At 38.0% G+C, this 21,335-nt stretch overlaps 1 protein-coding gene across 2 annotated transcripts in view; it reads left to right on the forward strand.

Annotated features, from left to right (window-relative positions):
- PPM1A (protein phosphatase, Mg2+/Mn2+ dependent 1A) overlaps window positions 1–21,335 on the forward strand; it is a 45,658-nt gene that overhangs the window by 17,185 nt on the left and 7,138 nt on the right. The window contains exons 1-4 of one of the 2 annotated variants that reach the window (XM_039535436.1): window positions 7,484–7,586; window positions 8,049–8,902; window positions 11,318–11,435; window positions 17,151–17,259. In XM_039535436.1, coding sequence (XP_039391370.1) covers window positions 8,069–8,902; window positions 11,318–11,435; window positions 17,151–17,259 — 1,061 coding nt within the window. In that variant the 5' untranslated portion in view covers window positions 7,484–7,586; window positions 8,049–8,068. Of the gene's footprint in view, window positions 1–7,483; window positions 7,587–8,048; window positions 8,903–11,317; window positions 11,436–17,150; window positions 17,260–21,335 lie in introns of those variants that run through there. The other variant, XM_039535435.1, reaches the window with a different exon arrangement.

Raw genomic sequence — 21,335 nt, forward strand, 5'->3', positions numbered from 1 at the left:
CATCACTGCCCCTGAACAGATTCACAACTCTGACCAATCTTCTCTCAGAGGTAAGAGTCAGTCAGCTGCTTATGCTCAAATAAATTTGTTAGCCTCTAAGGTGCCACAAGTACTCCTGTTTTTTTAGCTCTCAAATACTGGCTCAAACTGTCCTGCAACTGCTAGGACACATGACAGCCACAACATTTGTAGTACGACACACAAGACTACATATGCGCTGCCTACTGGGCTGGTAGAGCTCGGTTTACATATCCAGCAAGCACAGCCTTCACAAACGACTTACAGTACCACCCTGTGTCCTGGACACTCTACATCGGTGGACAAGACCAGAAAATATATGCCTGGGCAATCCATTCCAACAAGAACCCCCATCAGTAGTAATCATGACAGACGCCTTGCTGATTGGCTGGGGTGCCCACATACATCAGCACACGGTTCAAGGTAAATGGTCTCTTGTGGAGACTCAGCTACATATAAATCTATTAGAGCTACACGCAGGTCCACAATGCCTGCAGACACTTCCTATCTCACATAAAGAACAAATTCATTCACATGATGACTGACAACATTGCCCACATGTTTTAAGTCAGTGGACATGGGGGGGCTCGATCTAACTCACTGTGTGCCAAAGCCATGAAATTCTGGCACTCGTGCATACACCACAGCATAAATATTTTGGCCTCCTACTTTCCCAGGTGTCAGAATGCGATGGTGAACACGCTAAGTAGGTACTTCTCTTAAGACCATAAAAGGGAAAGGAATGAGAGAGTCTTGCTCTCCATTTTCTGCCGTGGGGCACTCCCTGCATTGACTTGTTTGCATCCATAATGAACCACAAATGTTCTGCTGAATCTGCATGGTTCCATAATGGCAAACTAGCCTGCTCAGAACATGTTAACCATGTAACTAAACAGCAAGAAGGTGACCACAGGCAATACTTGCCTTCAAAAATGAAAGAGATTCTCCTCCCGGTATCAAGAAAAACACTTGACTGCCTCCACAGCACCACTACTAGTAGTGTTGGAATACCTACTGGAGCTGAAATGCTTTGGTTTAGCAATGAGCTTGATCAAAGTCCATCTTGTGGCCATTACTGCATTCTATCATGAGATTGATGGGAAATCAATTTTGCGCACCCAAATACTAAATGCTTCCTCCCAGGTCTCCAGAACGTTTACCCAGACGTTCGCCAACCTACCCCAGCCTGGGAACTCAATCTGGTGTTGAAATGCCTCACCACACCACCATTTGAACCCTAAGGGCTGGTCTACACTGAGGGGGGGGGATCGATCTAAGATATGCAACTTCAGCTACACTATTTGCATAGCTGAAGTCGAAGTATCTTAGTTCAACTTACCTGGCCATCCTCACGGCAGCAAGTTGACCACCGCAGCTCCCCCGTCGACTCCGCTTACTCCTCCTGCCGAGGTGGAGTATGGGCGTCGATTTGGGGATCAATGTATCGTGTCTAGACGAGACGCAATAAATTGATCCCTGATAGATCGATTACTACCCGCTGGTGGGTAGTGTAGACGTGGCCGTAGCCTCCTGTTCCCTGCTGCATTTATCCATGAAAGTGGTCTTTCTGGTTTCCGTTACTTCTGCCAGACGGATGAGTGAGTTTGGGGCGCTCATGGCCGATGCTCCCTACACAATATTCTTCAAAGACAAGGTCATGCTACGTCCTCACCCAAAATTCCTACCGAAGATAACATCAAGCTATGATATGAACCAACCAGTCCATCTTCCCATGTTCTATCCCAGGCCTTACGGCACTCCAACGGAGGCTGTTTTACATACTTTGGATGTTAGGTGGGCGTTAACGTTTTACCTGGAAAGGACCAAACCTTTCGGGAAATCCCCTAGACTTTTTATTTCTATTACCAAGTATTCAAAAGGCTGCGCAATATCCACTCGGAGATTGTCTAAATGGATCTCCACATGCATTCAACAGTGCTATCGTATTTGGAATGCTGACCCTCCTACGCATATCAGAGCGCATTCCGCATGATCTGTTTCTATCTCGATAGTGTTCCTCAACGATTTTCCGATATTAGAGATTTGTAGGGCAGCCACTTGGGCCTCTGTCCACACATTCACTGAGCACTGTGCAGTCACTCAAGACTCCGCAGCTGACACCATAGTTGGCCTAACCGTACTTACCTCTATGCAAATGAATCTGACATGGAGCACCCACAGAGACTGCACTCGAAGAAGAGAAGGTTACTCACCATGTGCAATAACTGAGGTTCTTCGAGATGTGTGTCCCTGTATGTGCTCCACTACCTGCCCCCCTCCCCTCTACTTCGGACTTTACCACTAGGAGTCTGCGGTAGAGAAGGAGCTGGAGGACTCGGGTCGTGCACATGCTAGACGTGGCACCAACGGCACCACGAGATGCCTATTGTGCACACCCGACTTGTGTGGACACTGCTGCCATAAATCTCTGATCGGTGCCAGGAGGCACAGACACCTGAAGTGGAGCATCTACAGGGACATACATCTCTAAGATCCTCTGTTACTGCGCAAGTCTGGCTCAGGCTTCTGTCACAGCTATGTTGTTGCGTAAAGGACTCGTGATCTCACTTAGGTTATTGGATCTACATAGAAAGTTATACCAGTCTAATTAAAGATGTGATTTTTATACCAATTTAGTTAAACCAGTGAAACTTCTATGTTAAGGTAAGCCCTTAGAACTCTATGAATGAGTGAAAGATGTACCAGGGACTTACTGGCTAGAGACTGATATTTGAATGATTAGTGGGATATGCTGGGAAATGATATCGGGAGGTGGAAACAATAAAGTGTGGGCAATATTCTGGTGAGAAAATCGCAGTTTTCTTTGTTAGCACCCCAACACTGCCCCACCCCACCAAAAAAAAAAGCCTTTTAATCTTTTTTATGATGTCACCTTTTTGGATTGTTGTCCTCTTCTCTGTTAGCTCTCCATACGTAGCTCGTCTGCCTTTGTTGCTAGTCATAAGATATCCTAAATCAATCAAATTAAACTAACATGATTTGTTGTTTTACTGTTTTCCTACAAGGTTTTGAGTACCAGTAGTCATACTGACCAGAGTCCTGTATATTTCAGCCTACTGCACTGTGTGGGAAAACTAGGAATGTCAGCAGAGGCACTGTAGCTTTGTTCGCAGACTCAGAAAGACAGTGCTTTAGCTGAATCTAAAGCTATTTTTGCAAGAAATTTATTTGCAGAAATTTATTTTTTAAATGAAAGCTGAAATTCTGCAGAAACTGAAAGCTTAGCACCTTGCTCCTAGGTGAAAGTTTCCTAGGTGCAAATCTATATTTTTTTAAGCCAGCTTGGAGCAGAAGTGAAGAACTTCCCTGTTGACTAAAATTTTATGTAGAGTGACATTGTCATTAATCATACTTTCACAAAAACATGATAAACCATATATGCCTTCATCTAATGCTCTCTTCAGAGGAGCTCGGGGGCCGGGCAGGACAGTCTCACGGGCCGTAGTTTGTCCACCCCTGCTGTAGGCTCTGAATAACTAAATTTCCTAGGATGAGTTCCACAATCACATTGTGGTTATCCTCCAGTCTGATTATATTTACTGCTACATTAGATTTTAAAAATATATTAATTAACATATGCAAACATCTCACCTTTAAATTCTAGTCTAGACAAGATAATAAGAGCTTTGACCTACCCTCATATTGGTGATGAAACTAACTTGACTGGAGTGGGGGTAGATAGATTACTCCAAAAATTAACTGAACAGTTTTCCATTGAGGATTGCTAAAGTTGTATGTGGTCAGTCTGTCTTAATAAAAGGTCTCGTAGTCAAAGATATTGTCCTTTAAAAAATGTATACAAAAACCTCAATGAAAAGGGAAACACCAACTTAAAAAGCACACCTCTGTCTGAATATTTTGTTTCTATTTCTGTTAAAAGTTAACTCCTAAAACCCTTGTAATTTAAAGATTAGAGGAAAAAATCTAGTTTGTGTAGTTTGCATTTGACAAGCACTTTGTGTATAGTCAGTTTTACTGTATTCTCTGTATGTTCACTTTTCCTTTTTGTGCAAATGGTTTACACAGTAGCAAGAGGTAAGAAATACTTTACAAAACATGAAATTACTCTGCCAAATTCTTATTTTATACTCAGATTTTCAAGTCTTGAAATTATTGAATTAATTAAATTCCATTGTTAATACTTTTTATACTATTGAAGTTCATTCCGAAACATTCAAGGAATGTTATAGTGGAATAAATGAGCTGTAGTTTTCTAGGAAATAATTCTATTTTTGAATTATTGTAATACTGTATAAATGAGTGGGGTTTAGGTCAGTATACGACTTCAGTGGGATGATTTCAGTGGGATGATACGCTGGAGAGAGAGATCCATTGTCAAGATGGTATACTCTATAGCAATTGTCATGACCCTTTTCATATGTGTAATATTTTGTATATGCTTATAAGATTTAGATAACAGTATATACATTGTGCATGCCTTAGCTACAGTTGCTATGGGAATAATTTTTTTAATTAATTTGTTCAAATCCAGAATATTGTGGTAATATAATTTTAGCTATATTTCTTATATTAAATAATGTAGAACAAATGTGCACTTTGGCCACTGCAGCTCCAAATAAATGTACCGTATATTTTTACAAATGCATATACATATGCCTTGTCTACACTACACAGTTTTTGTCGACAAAACTGGGGAGGTGTACACTCAATAATGCTTCTCCTGCTGATTTAATTCTGCTATGCTGACCTAATAAAACCACCTAACAAGCAGCATAGAGATTTTTGCAACAAAGTTAGAGAAACACAGTGTCAGTATAGATTGTGCGCTTGCTTATGTTGCCCTAAGTAGCCTCCAGAATGTGTCCCACAATGCCTATCGTGACTACTGGTAAGCGGTTTCTACTCTGCTGCAGGTACACAGGTATACACCCTTTAAAGCCCCAGGAATTTTTGAAATTTCCACTTCCTGTTTGCTCGGTGTGGACAGCTCACCTTGCATCTTCCTAGCTGATAATGCTTGCTTTCTGCATCAAGCGCACTCCTGCAGGAAGTGCACCGGAGTTGCTGGATCTGTTGGGTCTGTGGGGAGAGGAGGCTGTGCAGTCAAAGCTCTGATCCAGCTGTAGGAACTTTGACACCTATGAGCAGATTCTCATCCAGGCTCGTGGCATGGATGAGTAGGGGCACAAAAAGGATACGCGTCAGTGCCATGCGAAGATCAAGGAGCTGAGGCAGGTGTACCAGACAGCAAGGGAGGCAAACCACCGCTCTGGTATGGTGCCAAAAACATGCTGCTTCATGAAATACTGCAGGATGAGGCACGTTGCATTCATAACGTTCATCACAAGACTGGTGAGCAGTGCAGGATCCATGCTTTCAGGCAGAGATGACGGGTGCAAAGTTTATGGGAGCAGTTGAAAAACAGCACGTAACCTAGTCAGAAGCCCTGGGAATTATGAGACAGAAAAAACTGCATCATGGGGCAATGATCCTGCCCTCATGGTGCACTGTGATCCCTTCCCAGAACTCCTAGCAGGAGAAGGTGGTGATTTTCACCGTGGATTGCTACCCACAGTGCGCACTGCTCCATCTGTTGGTGCTAGAGCACCAACTGTGGATGCGCTGCGCTGACACAAGGATCATTGTATGAATATGCACAAGCAATGTAATTACAGTGGTTTATGATTGTCATTGTAATTTAAATCAACTTAATTCTGTAGTGTAGATATGGCTATATACAGGATTTTGTTCGTAGGCAGCATATACATATATTTGAATATACTGTCACTTTCAGATCAAATGTAAATACTCTAAGAACATAAGAATAGCCATACTGGGTCAGACCAGTGGTCCATCTAGCCAAGCATCTTGTCTTCCAACAATGGCCAATGCCAGGTGCTTCAGAGGGAATGAACTTGAACAGGCAATCATCGAGTGATCCGTCTCCTGTCATCCAGTCCCAGCTTCTGACAGTTGGAGGCTAAGGACACCCAGGGCATTGATGGACCTACCCTCCATGAACTTATCTAATTCTTTTTGAACCTCGTTATGTTTTTGACCATCACAACATCCCCTGGAAATTAGTTCCACAGGTTGACATTGCATTATGTGAAGAAGTACATCCTTCTGTTTGTTTTGAACCTGCTGCCTATTAATTTCATTGGGTGACCCCTGGTTCTTGTGTTCATGTGAAGGAGTAAATAACACTTCCTTATTCATTTTCTCCACACCATTCATGATTTTATAGACCTCTATTATATTTTCCCCTTAGGTGTCCCTTTCCCAGCTGAAAAGTCCCAGTCTTTTTAATCTCTCCTAATATTGAAGCTGTTCCATACCCTTAATAATTTTTGCTGCCCTTCTGTACCTTTTCCCATTTTAATATCTTTTTTGAGATGGGTGACCAGAACTGCACATAGTATTCAGAGTGTACCATGGATTTATAAAGTAGCATTATGATATTTTCTGTCATGTTATCTATCTCTTTCCTGGCGGTTCCTAGCATTGTTAGCTTTTTTGACTGCTATTGCACATTGAGTGGACGTTTTCAGAGAACTACGCACAGTGACTTCAAGATCTTTCTTGAGTGATACCAGCTAATTTAGAGCCCATTTGTATTTTGTATGTATAGTTTGGATTATGTGCATTACTTTGAATTGATCAACATTGAATTTCATCTCCTATTTTGTTGCCCAGACTCCCAGTTTTGTGAGATCCCTTTGTAACTCTTCACAGTTTGCTTTGGACTTATCTTGAGCAATTTTGTATCGTCTGTAAATTTTACTACTTCACTGTTTATCCCTTTTTCTTCTTGGGCTGTGTGTGCTAGAGTATGCATGTTTCGCTTCCAAAGGGGTGGGGGTGGAGGTAGAAATTATCTGGAAAGCTACCAGGATTAATTTGTTCCTTAGAGATATTTAATGTTCTGCTGGAATAAAGTGTTGCTGTCATCTTTAAGACAATGTGGACCAGTTCCTTTATATGCATGTTTACCCCTTGAAAAGCAACACACATAAATGAAATGTTCTGTCAGAATAGCAGCCTCGTTTGGACCTGGGCACCCTGAAGTTGGGGACTCTTTCCTAGTCAATTTTATGCTTAGCGTATCAATCATTAGGTGGAATAGGATTTTTCCAGCTTTTCTTTATCTTGTGTTGCATCACGACAGGTTGCACAGTCCAAATGGTGGAAAACTTCAGAGCATGTAAAATTTGAGCTGATTTGGGTGATTTAATGACTACGTAGATAAACTGGTAGGGATTAAAAGGGCAAGACGAATGGCTAGAGTGTGAGAGTACAGAGCAGTCAAGATAGACCAGTTGATTTACACTATTTAAAAGCATAATAGTGTTTTTTGGGCACAAATATATGCTTGGTTCTCTGCGCCCACATAAGAGTGAATAAAGAAAATATTAAAATAAAATGTGCTTACTGCATATATGAAATGTGAATTTCTAATGCTTGTAATTTTATTTCCAAACAGATTTCTGCAAACATGTCAAAGGTAGTTTTCCTCCTTGAAGTATAAGCACACAGAAAGTTTGACGTTTTAAACGCATCTGGACCATAAAATAGACATCTGAGAAGTTAGTTGCTGTAAAAACTAACCAAAAGTCTAAGATGTCTATGCTAGTTAAAGTAGTTTGAATGGTGGTTTTTGTCGTACTTATTTTCACTACAAGTGTTTTGATGAAAACCACAGACGCTAAACTAGTGTAAACCCTTCTTCGTGCATGGTTACAGCTTAAATATTTACAAAAACATACAGAGTACACTCAATTAGTAGTGAGGTCCTTACTTAAATCAACAACAAATGCAAAATAAGGCAGTTCAGAGTTAAGACTGACATTTTAGTTAACTCATTATGATGTAAAATATTGAATTAAGGACCAAAAGTTAGCCATCAATTTTAATTTCCCATCTTCATTTGTGTCTTACCTTAATATTATTTAAGTAACATTTTCTATATTTAATAGTTTCTGGTAACATGTTTAAATGGTTACTTGTTTTGTAGAAATAGCTTAACAATAATATTCTTTTTTCCTTAGAACTGAAGGAACAAGTCATCATGGGAGCATTTTTAGACAAGCCAAAGATGGAGAAGCATAATGCCCAAGGGCAGGGTAATGGGCTACGTTATGGGCTAAGTAGTATGCAAGGTTGGCGAGTTGAGATGGAGGATGCACATACAGCTGTTATTGGTTTGCCAAATGGACTTGATGGATGGTCATTTTTTGCGGTATATGATGGGCATGCTGGATCCCAGGTTGCCAAATACTGCTGTGAGCATTTATTAGATCACATCACAAGCAACCAGGATTTTAAAGGGTCCGATGGACCACCCTCTGTGGAAAGTGTAAAGAGTGGAATCAGAACAGGTTTTCTGCAAATTGATGAACATATGAGAGTAATCTCTGAGAAGAAACATGGTGCAGATAGAAGCGGGTCAACAGCGGTGGGTGTCATGATTTCTCCTCAACACACTTACTTCATCAACTGTGGAGACTCAAGAGGTTTACTTTGTAGAAACAGGAAGGTTCACTTCTTCACACAAGATCACAAACCAAGTAATCCACTGGAGAAAGAGCGTATACAGAATGCAGGTGGTTCTGTAATGATTCAACGTGTGAATGGCTCTCTTGCTGTGTCTAGAGCTCTTGGGGACTTTGATTACAAATGTGTCCATGGGAAAGGCCCTACAGAGCAGCTTGTCTCACCTGAGCCTGAAGTTTATGAAATTGAGAGATCAGAAGAAGATGATCAGTTTATCATACTGGCTTGTGATGGTATCTGGGATGTTATGGGAAATGAAGAGCTCTGTGACTTTGTAAGATCCAGACTTGAAGTCACTGATGACCTTGAGAAAGTTTGCAATGAGATAGTCGACACCTGCTTGTACAAGGTAGCCAGAATTTTAAGAGGAGAAACCTATTATGTTTTCAGTACAGTAATAGGAGTTTTTCTGTTGTCAACAAGATGAAGATAAATTTCAGTTCAGATCTATAGAGCAGCTGAAGTTGAGTTTCTGTACAATTTTGTAACAATAACTATATGATGCCACTTACTAGAATGCCATTGGGGATATAACTAGGAACAGCAAATAATAAGGGCACGTGAGCTTCGATAATGGGTCTCCTTATTTGGTTAGGAGTTTAAATCATGTAAAAATATGTTGTGATCTATTGCAAATCAGTTGGCACTTTTAAACAATGACCAAGGGAAATAAAACAGTCCCTTTTTGCTGTTTCACAATGTAATAAAAATGGATTTTAAAACATTTGATAGAAATATCAGGTCTTGTATCACGTTTCGCATAGAGGCTGAATTACTTGAGAATTGGTGGTGAGTGGAAAATTTAGTAGCTGAGGAGAAATGATCTATTTCTAAGATTAAAGAACGGAAATGGAAAAAATGTATAAGCTGCTTCTATACCTTACAAAAAAGTAAATAAAGGGCATAAACAATTTTATTTTTTCCTCTTCTGTCATTGAGAAATGTAGCATTTTTGTCTGAATCATGCCAAAACCATTGCAAAATGACTGAATTTTGATTTCTAAAATTAAGAACTTCAATTAACTACTGAAATCTTTGGTCTGATTTTTTTAAATTGTTCCTTATATAATTTTACTTCTGCATAAAAAATATTTTATTATACAATTACTTGCAAATTATTTTGTATAGCTTTTTGATGTCCGAGAGTCCAACTAATTATATCTGCTCAAGAAGACAGGCACAATTTTTACTTAACCAATACAGAGTTTGTTATTGTTTTTATATGCAATGAGTCCGAATTTGCATGTTTCTATAAACAAAATGAAAGGTGGTTCTGTTGCTCAATAGGACAGACTGAACATTGTTAAAATTTCATAGTTTGTTTTAACTTTCCCTAGACAAGCATTTAATCCTATTTATAAAACTGAGCTTTGATATGTAAGCTGTAAATAAAGGCAAGATAACATCATTAGTATTGGCACCATTTCTCTAAAGAAGTGTGAAACAATGACCCTGTTAACTATGTAATAGTTTTCTAGAGACAAGTGGGTGAGGTAATATCTTTTATTGGACCAACTTCTGTTGGTGAGAGATACTGGAGTTCTGTGGAGCTCTTCTTTTGGTATCTCTCACCAGCAGAAGTAGGTCCAATAAAAGATATTACCTCACCCACCTTGTCTCTCCAATATCCTGGGACAAACGTTGCTACAACAACATTGCATAAATATTTTCTATCATTTTAAAAAGTTGAACTTCATTCACTGCCAATTTTTCATTTATAATTTCAGCTGCGCTAGTCTGGAAAATGTAAATACCACAGGATAATCCTGCCTTTTAATAGCTGCATGGTTTAAGCACCAATCTTGCAAATACTTGCATCCATGCTTACCATTATTCACATGAGTAGTCTCATTGGCTTCAGTAGGACTACTTGTGTTTAAAGTTCAGCATCTATGTAAGTGTTTGCAGAATAGGGCCTTGAACAGTTGGAAAATCATTTGAATCAATATTTAGTACTTTTTTTCTGCAAGGCGTGGTTGTACAGTACTGCCATCAAGTATTTTATTAAAGTTGTGCTTATTTTGCTCACTTTTATTCTAAAAGTTTACATAGTGAGAAATATTTCTCATGTGCAAATGAAAATGTGTATGTTACATATACTACTACTTAATGATTGGCCCTTAGGCCAGCTGTAGGAAACTGTCATTTACGGAAAATGCACATTTGACATTAGCAATATTTTTAGTTGTCTAAGTTGGGTTTTTTATTTTTCTTTATAACTGGCTTCAGATATCTTAAATGTTCCTATTTAAGCATTTTAATATACCTACAATTAATGTAACCTTTCCCTCCAAACAATATTAATATTTAAGCAGGATGGAAACAGGTTTTATAAATTTCAATAATAAATCTCCCATGTTGTTAGTTTTGCAAATAATTTCAGCATTCAGCAAGATGGGAGTCATCAACTATAGGCTCATTGTAAACATCAATCGTGAAGAAAAAAGTTAAAGTATATTTAAAAGCTTGTTTGTACTGAATGATACTCCACATGCAGACTTCTTGAACAGTGTTATTTGCAAATGATACAATTTTTTATTTAATGGTATGATGGAAGAAAGTGTTCTAATTTCACATGATTAGCAATTTATTTTAAATATTTTATTTTTTTTAATTATTTTAAATTAAATTAAATGTTTATTTTAATTATTTTAAATAATTATAAACTGCTTTGATATGGATGTGGAATTAAATCAGAGTATGTAGTATTCATTGGATACAGGATATTGTCTCAACTGTTTTTGTTTTTTTTTCTCCCTACCAGGGAAGTCGAGACAACATGAGTGTGATTTTGATCTGTTTTCCAAATGCACCAAAGGTATTGCCAGAGGCGGTGAAGAGAGAGGCAGAGTTGGACAAGTACCTGGAAAGCAGAGTAGAAGGTGGATCATTTAAAAAAAAATAAGTAGCTTTGTTTCTAAGCAATCCCCCAAACAACTAAACTCTAACACATGTAGGTTTTTTTTATTAAACCTTTAAGTGCCATTGGACGTTTAGGCTGTCTGCACTTGGAGCTAGGAGGTGTGATTCCTAGCTTGCATAGACGTACTCGTACTAGCTCTCATTGAGATAGTGCTCTAAAAATAGTAGTGTAGCCATGGTAGTATGGGCTGCATCGGACAGTGGCATAGGCTAGGTACGCGGAGTACAAACGCTCCTGGACCCTGAGATACATAGGCAGGATGAATATCCTTTGCTCGTGCTCACTGCTGCCCTTGCCACTGTGGCAACATTACTATTTTTTGAGCGAATACGAGTGTGTCTACATGAGTTGGGAATCACACCTCTAGCTCCAGGTGTAGATGTAGCCTACATGTACATCTCTGAAAAAGGCACTCCTGTATTCTGTTGGATGTATGCTGTATGTCATGACAAAATGCTTCTAAAACAGAAACTGCAGAAGCTTATGGCCCTGGAGATTCTATTTAGGATGGCAGAGGAAAGTAATCTACTTGTACTCAAAGTTTTTGATGACTCCATTGGCGTCACTAACTTCAGACCAGTAAATTCTGATTCCTGGCATGTGCATTTGAATGAAATCTGGCAGCATATTTTTGAAGATGGTAATTCGAGTGCCATTTTTCTGTAAAGCTATGTTCAATTACATGGCCCTAATAAGTATATTGTATGATGATTTAAGGGTCACAGCAATGTTATTGTTAACATAATAGCACTTGCTAATATGATATTTAAGAGTAAAAGCCTATCAACATTTCTGTTATAGCTAAACCTTAAACATTCATACTGAACTGAAGCCAGGCATATAACGTACCATCCTGCCAGTAACTTTTTAAAAAGCAATTTATATTTACATTTGTGTTTTTTAAATTTTAAAAGGGAAACAGAAGTGGAACTGTTTCAGGCACTTTGTGCCGTATAGCTAGAAACGTGTTGACTTTACAAAAATACTAAATTATGTTTTACCTGGACTGTAGTGCCTTTGGGTATTAAAAACTGAAGCAGAGACTGGGATTTAAGAAGCAGCTACCCCTGATTTGCTCAGATCTCCTAAATATTAAATTTCCTAAATATCTAAAACACTTACTGTATACATGCAGTTTAGTACATAGATGAAATTAATATTTTTCAAATGGAAACATATTGAGGATCTAGATTTTAATTGGTTATTATGAATATATCATGTTACTAATATCCAGGGTAAGAGTCCCTAATAACATGCATTGGCATGATATGCACAGCTCTTAGGGTTTGTCATATCAATGACTGATGAATTATATAAATGCCTCATGAACTTTTTCCCTTTTAACTATTAAAAATCTTGGAGATTTGACTTAACTTGAATATACCATGGTCTTAGAGTTAAGGTTGCATCTCTGTTAACTGACCCCATTGGCCTATGTGTACTACAGTAGATGAAATGGGAACATCATGTCCAGATATTGCTGAATGAAGATCCTAAGTATTAGAACTGCATAAGGTTATGGTGTAGGGCAGTGGTTCTCAAAGCCGATCCGCAGCTTGTTCAGGGAAAGCCACTGGCGGGCCGGGCTGGTTTGTTTACCTGCCGCTTCTGCAGGTTCGGCCGATCGTGGCTCCCACTGGCCGTGGTTCACCGCTCCAGACCAATGCCAGCTGCGGGAAGCGGCGGCCAGCACATCCCTTGGCCCGAGCCACTTCCCACAGCCCCCATTGGCCTGGAGCAGCGAACCGCGGCCAGTGGGAGCCATGATCGGCCGAACCTGCAGACGTGGCAGGTAAACAAACTGGCCCGGCCCGGCCCACCAGGGGCTTTCCCTGAACAAGCGGCGCTCTGACTTTGAGAACCACTGGTGTAGGGAACAATGCATTTGTTTGGTTGCTGAGTTTCTTGCGTTTTTAGAAATAACATATTTCAGGGACAAGTGAAACTTCATTTTTGTGTGAATGGGGGAAATTTACATGATATAAAGCACTTTAATCCTAATTCAGTGGACACATTTAGAAAAATATATTGCTGCTACCCCTTTAGAGTCCACACTTTGTTTTAAAGTTATTTTTCTTGGACGTAAACATTTTTTCCCTTTGATAATGCACACAGAAATAGTATTTACACTTTTTATTATAAGCAAAAAATGCAACCTTATAGCAGTTTATAACATTACATAATTTCTGAACTTACAGCCTTCACTAGCATGAGTGAAATTTTTGGGACTATATGTGAGAAAGGGAAACTCAAGCCACAATGTCACTTTATTACATTAAACTTAACCATATTTATGCAATTAAAATAGTATTGTTTCATGCTGGAAACTTAATATACAGTATTGTCTACTGAGGTGGGGCTAATATGGCCATTGCTGGAACTTTCAACACTGTGCTGAATAATCTTACTACTGTTATCTTGAAATGCCTTAGTAATAATGCAGTGTTTAAAATTTTAAAAGCTACAATTTCAGTTGAAGAAATTGGTAAATGTAAAGAAATTCTGAAAGTGGTTTTTACGTCTGTAATGTCTAAATTAGAAAATTAAAATCCAATAAAATGGAAATTTTGTGAATGAGCACTGCAGTACATAGCAGTTATATAACAAAATAGGCAGTTTGATCAGCAAACATAGTCCAAGTAATGTATATTAAAATATAATTTAACCTCATTTTCTTGTTGATCTGTTACGTAAAAGCATTTTTCATCCCATAATGTGCAGTAAAATCTTATTTTAATATTTTCGTCTTAAAGTTTGTTGTAGTTAGTGCTGTAAAGAAGGCCATGTATTGATGGCCATCTTGAACAACAAAAGGGAATAAAAAAACCTGGCTGATACAGGTTTCTACTCTTCCCCCTTATACCAGACTATCCTTCACTCCTTTAGCCTACATTCTTGCATCAATGTTGGAAACTTCTGTGGCGCACATTTTGAGCTGAAAATGTCTAACAGGAGGTGAAGTGTGAGTGGCCAAACATCTTCATGCCATCCCTTTCCAATAAATCAGTGTTGCTTCTAAAAGATTTTGAAGACTTGCTGGCTGGAAAAGATTAATCAATCATTCCCAGATGTATTACTCTAGTTGCACTATTACTCCAGTTACTGAGCTGGTTTGACTCTTTTTTAAATTAACATTCCTTAAACTCTTTGCCCCATTGTTTAAAACAAATTTTGTAGCATATACATACTTAACACAATAACAAATCTGGTTATTAGATACATGTAATCCACGGAATTAATTGAACTGGATAGTTTTAAATTAACTGGCCATTTTTCAGCAAAACCTGAAATGTTAGATTTTTAAGAATTTTATATGAAATTTCCATTCAAAACAGGAAATAAGATACATTTTGAATTCTTTATTTTTAGTGTAAGTACATTTTTCCCACTGTCTTAAATGGTGAAAACATTGAGAAGTTTCAAAGTAGGTTAAAGAGAAATGGATGCAAGATGCATTGAAACAAAAGAGAATTTAATACTTATTTAAAAAAAAAAAAGCAATGGATTGGTTCCATTTGTTGTCATCAGTGTTATTTCAGACTGTATCTATAGTTCTCGCCGAGTATAAATGTATTCATTTAGTGGTGACTGTATGTTAAATGTACTGCAGCTTTAGGTTGTGAAACTGTGTAGTTTAGGCAAACTATAAATCCCTTTATTTTTGTACAGCAGAACTTTAGCTTTAGAATGATGTAGAATATACTAGATGTTGAAGATTACACAATAAAGGAACTTGGCGAACCAAATCTGAGATCTTTGCTTTTTATTCAGATTTAAGAGTGTTAGAATTCTTTTTACTAAATGCTAGATGGTAAAATATGAAGTTTGGCCATAGTTCTTGAGAAAGTGGCACATTTGAGTTTTGAGATGTTTGCCTAATGTGTAATGTTACGTGGATTTCTTTCCTACTTAAAATGTAGAACTAAACAGCTAATACTTTGTGCTGCAAATTTTGACATTTGGTTATTCTACTGCAAGGGTACGTCCAGACTACCCGCCGGATTGGCAGGTAGCGATCGATCTATCGGGGATCGATATATTGTCTCGTCTAGGCACAAAATATCGATTCCCGGTTGCGCTCCCGTCGACTCCGGAACTCCACCAGGGCGAGCGGCAGTAGCGGAGTCGACGGGGGAGCCGTGGCCATCGTTCCCGCGCCGTGAGGACGGGAGGTAAGTCGAAATAAGATATGTTGACTTCAGCTACGCTATTCCAGTAGCTGAAGTTGCGTATCTTACATCGACACCCCACCCCACCCCCGCCCAGTGTAGACCAGGCCCAAGTAAGGGCATTCCAGTGTCTATTACTTGCATAGAATCTGGCTGCAAATTGGGCTAAAACTTTTTGCATAGAAGGTTGCAGCCCAGAAAACCTGTTCCGTGCACACAAATCAGTTCATGAATTTGTACTATTTCTTTATTTAAAAGGAAAGTATACTGATTTTAGACACTTTAGTGTGCCGTTAACTCACCAATATGAGTTTAAAATAGTATATTGTACATCTTGATTATTTTTTCAGAATTTGGGATAAAAAGATAAATTGTCAAAATATTTAAATTGGAAGTGGGTTCTCCGTGTTCAAACTACTTTTTTTCAAATAAATTTTGGAAAGATTTTACTACATAAAGAATATTTAACTGTACATGCACATTATTGTACACATGCCATGACATCCACTTGGAGATCAACAACTCCAAGCTGATTATTTAATAAAATATCCTTCTTAAATGATGTCTTTTGAAGGAGTTTCTAGTGTATTGAGAAATTTATATAAATTTAAATGTCATGGGATAGTAGACAATTCTCAATTACCTTGTAAAAAATTTTAATGAATTTCACAAAACTGGAAGAAGTCTGATTTTCCCCCCCTCCCCAGATGATTAACTAACTTAAATTCAGCTTCAGATGTGAGTGTTCAACACTTCAGAAGATGAGGCTTAGAAGTTTAGCTATCTGTAACTTTATTCTTTGCACACTTTGCGGTGGCTACTTCAGAGATTCTTTTGCTTACATGATGAAGAGGTGGATTGGGTTTGTTGTATGTAAAATCACCTGCTGTTGAAATATCCTTTTGGTGAGTTAAGGACGAAGTCGTATCTTAAGTCTGACATTCTTGGCTCTTGTCAGTTTATGCATAATGACTTTTTATGTTTTTATGTTAATATTGTGCAATCTGGTATAACTATATAAAGCATATTATAAACAAAACACCTAACTTCTTGTTTCCTCCAAATATTATATTTTCTACCATGGCAATAACCTTTTAACATCAATTCATATAAAAAATTTACATTAAAACCTGGCTTTTTCACAGGATGTTTCATTGGCAAAATACAATAATTATGTTCTAGTGAAGCCTATTTAGAACTACCTAGTTTGTTTACCTGTTAAGATACCCTTTGTTGTGTAATATACTAATCAAAATGATTAAGATTTTGGAAGTATAGAACTATGTGAAGAACAGATCGTAGTTGGTATTTTTTTGTCAAATATCCAATAGCTTTTTACAGGTACACTGGCTTTTTTGTTATGGCACCAAAGATTACAGACGGTGTCCAACATGGTAAATGCTGTCTTTTAAAATGTTATACTGCTTTTTGATAAAACTGAGTGTTTCAATCTTTTCAAGTTAAATTTGGACTGCACTTACAAAAAAAGTACTTCTGATTCCCAGAGATCATAAAGAAGCAGGGTGAAGGAGTACCAGACTTAGTCCACGTGATGCGTACGTTAGCAACTGAGAGCATCCCAAACCTCCCGCCAGGGGGTGAATTGGCAAGCAAGTGAGTCTACGTTAGTGTAAATGTGCTTTTGGTCTAAATTAACAGAGACTTTTTGTAAGGCCACTCTTAAAAATAAATAGATTGAAATAAGGTTTATGGGGAGCAAAAGGGCATCATCCATTCTCAACTAATATCTTTCGCATTTTGATCTGCTTTAAGTTTGGAAAGAAATCCTTTAACAAAACCGTGGTTGACTGTGGATGATAGTTTCTAAAATTAAAAATATATGAACGTCAAACTACAGTTGTAGAAAGAATGGACTGCTTTTAAGGGTGGCCTCCTCTGTTAATTGTAACTTTAAAATGTTTACTGCTTTTACTTTTTAAGATGCAAGGGAAATGTAATGCATATAATGGCTCATTTTGAAAAGTAGTTTATGTACTTAGTTAACAAACAGCGATTACTCAGTGCATTTAATGCTTCACTTGGCAGTTTTCTTTGCTTTTGCTTTTTTGTTAAATGTATACCTCTTTTTTTAGAATTATAAATGAGCTGTTTAGCTAATTATCCCTTTAAAGGAAATTACTGCCTCACCCTGGCTAAGCAAGGGATTGAATTTAAAACTTTTTATACAAATTCATTTTGATTTGTTGTCTTGAAGAAATAGTCTGAAACAGACTTACTAGTTTAATACATTAGCATTAAACTGTCAAAGAATTCAAATCTCAAGCTCCTCTGTTCAGTAAATCAAGCAATTTTAGTATAGATTGCTCACGAACCAATATTTTTCTATTTAAAATGTATTTAATATGAATACATTATAAATCATCTATTTCAAATTTTATCATTTTCATAGTGTGGTGTTTGCTTAAGCATGATAGTTTTCTTTTAGCTGTCTTTATGGTAAATTATCTGTTTGTGATGTCAGAGTTATGACTTCCAGTGAGCAATAAACAGCTAGACTCCAGAGTGAATGAACTTCTAAAGAAATAAAAACCTTGTTTTCATGCTAATGTGTCAGTGTTTAAAAAAAGGAAAACTGAGCAGGCAGTATGAGATGTCAGAATGGGATCTATTTTTAGAATATATTTAATTTTCTTTGAGGCATCATTGAGTCTGAGGTATTGTTAGTACATTTGGCAAATCTAAATATTGCAACATTGAATTGGAATGTGTTTCATTCTTTTGACTCATCTTTCTAGCTGTTTTTTTCTTCTATTGGGCTTGTGAGCAAGTCTATCCTGCTGCACCTGACTTAAGAATATTTTTATGGTGCTAGTGAAAGTAGTGAAAACAGACACCTTTTTATGGGAGACAGTTACCTGTGTTGCAGCAGAGCTACATCATCCTAAGATGTTGTATCTGTTCTGTTTGTTACTAATCTGTTTATAGGACACAGTATATGTTACCCAATTGCACTACCTGGTTGATTTAAATAATCTAGACTGCAACTAATTTTAAGGTAGACTGTAAGTGTTGAGACTAAAAATTGACTTATTTTACTCCCATCCCATGTTGGTGTTTCTAACTTCAGGATTCTCTTGTGCGTGTTTGTGTGTGATCATTTTGCAAACCAATTGTTATGGCTCATTGGTCTTGTTTTAAAGAAATATCTGCAATACCTGAAATCAACTGTGTAACTGAGAATACACTGATTTGTTTACTCTGAGATGCAGGCATTTAGCTAGTTAATGAACAAATGCAATAGCAGCTTAGGCCCAGATTCAAGAAACCATTCCCTGTTCAGGGACAGCACTTAAAGAATCGGCTCAAATCGCAGTGAAGTCAATGGGGATTTAAGAATGTTTGTTTTTAACTTTTAAATAAAAACAACGAGGAGTCCTTGTGGCACCTTAGAGACTAAGAAATTTATTTAGGCATAAGCTTTCATGGGCTATAACCCACTTCATCAGACGCATGGAGTGAAAAATACAGTAGGCAGGTATAATATACAGCACATGAAAAGGTGGGAGTTGCCTTACCATCAGTTCATGATGTCTGACCCAGGAACCAATCCCTACAACAAACCCTGTTGCCAACTCTGTCCACATATCTATTCAAGGGACACCCATTATAGGACCTAACCACATCAGCCACACCATCAGGGGCTTGTTCACCTGCACATCTACCAATGTGATATATGCTATCATGTGCCAGCAATGCCCCTCTGCCAAGTACAGTGGCCTAACCGGACAGTCTATGCAAAAGAATAAATGGACAAAAATCAGACATCAAGAATTGTAACATTCAAAAACCAATAGGAGAACACTTCAGTCTCATTGGACACTCAATAACAGACTTAAGTGGCCATTCTTCAACAAAAACACTTCAAAAACAGACTTCAACGAGAAACTGCAGAGCTGGAATTAATTTGCAAACTTGACACCAATTTAGGCCTGAATAAAGACTGGGCATGGCTGGGTCACTACAAAAAGTAATTTTCCCTCTGTTGATACTCACCCCTTCTTGTCAACTGTTAAGAATGGGCCACATCCACCCTGATTGAATTGGCCTCGATAGCACTGACCCCCCACTTGGTAAGGCAACTCCCATCTTTTCATGTGCAGTATATTTATACCTGCCTACTGTATTTTTCACTCCATGCATCTGATGAAGTGGGTTCTGGCCCACAAAAGCTTATGCCCAAATATATTTGTTAGTCTCTAAGGTACCAGAAGGACTCCTCATTGTTTTTGCTGATACAGACTAACACAGCTACCCCTCTGAAACCTTTAACTTTTAAATGTGTGCTTAATTAAGTTACTGAACTGGGCCTTACTGTAACTCAAAGGGGTGCTGTCAATTTGAAAATCACATTTATCTGAAAATTGTCTACTTGTAACACCTGAGATAATTATGTCTGAAAGATTAGAGTGGGGTCTGTTTTTCAGTTTGTGCATGGAATATCACTTTTTGATAGTCAGCTTTGCTGTTTTCCTTGTTTATCTGGAACAGCAAAGGAGTAGGGGGGAGGAAAAGACATTTAAAAAAAAAAGAGAAATGTTATGGTAGACCCACACGTTTTTCAAGGGAAATCAAGGACAGTGGTAGTACTTGAAACTACTTATAAAACACTTTTTTTTAAATAAAAATTTACTAGATGTCAAAATGATGGGGTTCTGAAAAAGTCCTTGGTGGTGTTTGGTTTGTTGTACTACCATGTTCTGTTAAAGGAAATTATTTTCTCAATTATTTTAGTTATAAAACGCTTTTTTAGAATGTGAGTAATGTAGAATATTTTACTGATTAAATTTCAGGTTTCTGACATTGCATAGCTAGCTGCTTTCTCTTTGAGAATCTTTTCACAGAGACAGCATTATTATTGGGATGTTTTTATCATGCTGAAGTTAATTATTAAAATTGGAAGCAAAAAATTTGGTTTAAAAAACCAAGGCTGAAATTTTTTCAGTGGAGTCCAGCAATACCCTCAAACAGTATTACTTTCTCTTCAAAAATTGTACACCTTTTGGAACTCTAGACATTAGGATGTCTGGAAATGAGCAGGTGATAGATCCAGATTGTTACTCATGGCCATATAATCAATCCCTGCCTTGTTTATGCTGCCCACAAGTTACTAGGTGATTCTTGGAAGTGCATGTGCTGATTAGGATCTTCCTCATTCCTTTGTCTGTTTTGCTGTTCTCTGCCTATCATGGATCTGCATGCTTATTCCTCACCCAAAGTCCCTCATTCCAAAACTAGACAAACCAGCCCAGCCCACACCCTTGCTAACATGCTACCAACATGGCCCCTCCAGGATACTGACCCCTTTACATTTTCCTGTATTTCCTACACTATCCCTGAACATATGCCTGGAGTCAGTAATAGGTCAGTTTATATTTATAAGTATTGGGGGGAAAAAATTAAAACAGCTCATTATGAGTGTAGCTCAGTCTGCAATCATGACTAACAGAAAGACAAGGGGGAGGATGACACTCTGCCACTTTAAGGCATGAACATGTGTGCAGAGCACTTCTCCACCTGACCCTATTGTATAGAGTAAGAACCGAGGCATTCTTCAACTATGTCCCCCATCCCCCACTCACCCCTCTCCCCAAAAAACCCTATCATCCAGGAGAAAAGCCTTTACAAATCTCTTAACTGTACTAGACCTTCATTTTCTCCGTTATATCATG

Source organism: Mauremys reevesii, linkage group 4 (assembly GCF_016161935.1).
Source record: "Mauremys reevesii isolate NIE-2019 linkage group 4, ASM1616193v1, whole genome shotgun sequence".
Classification (NCBI taxonomy): domain Eukaryota; kingdom Metazoa; phylum Chordata; order Testudines; family Geoemydidae; genus Mauremys; species Mauremys reevesii.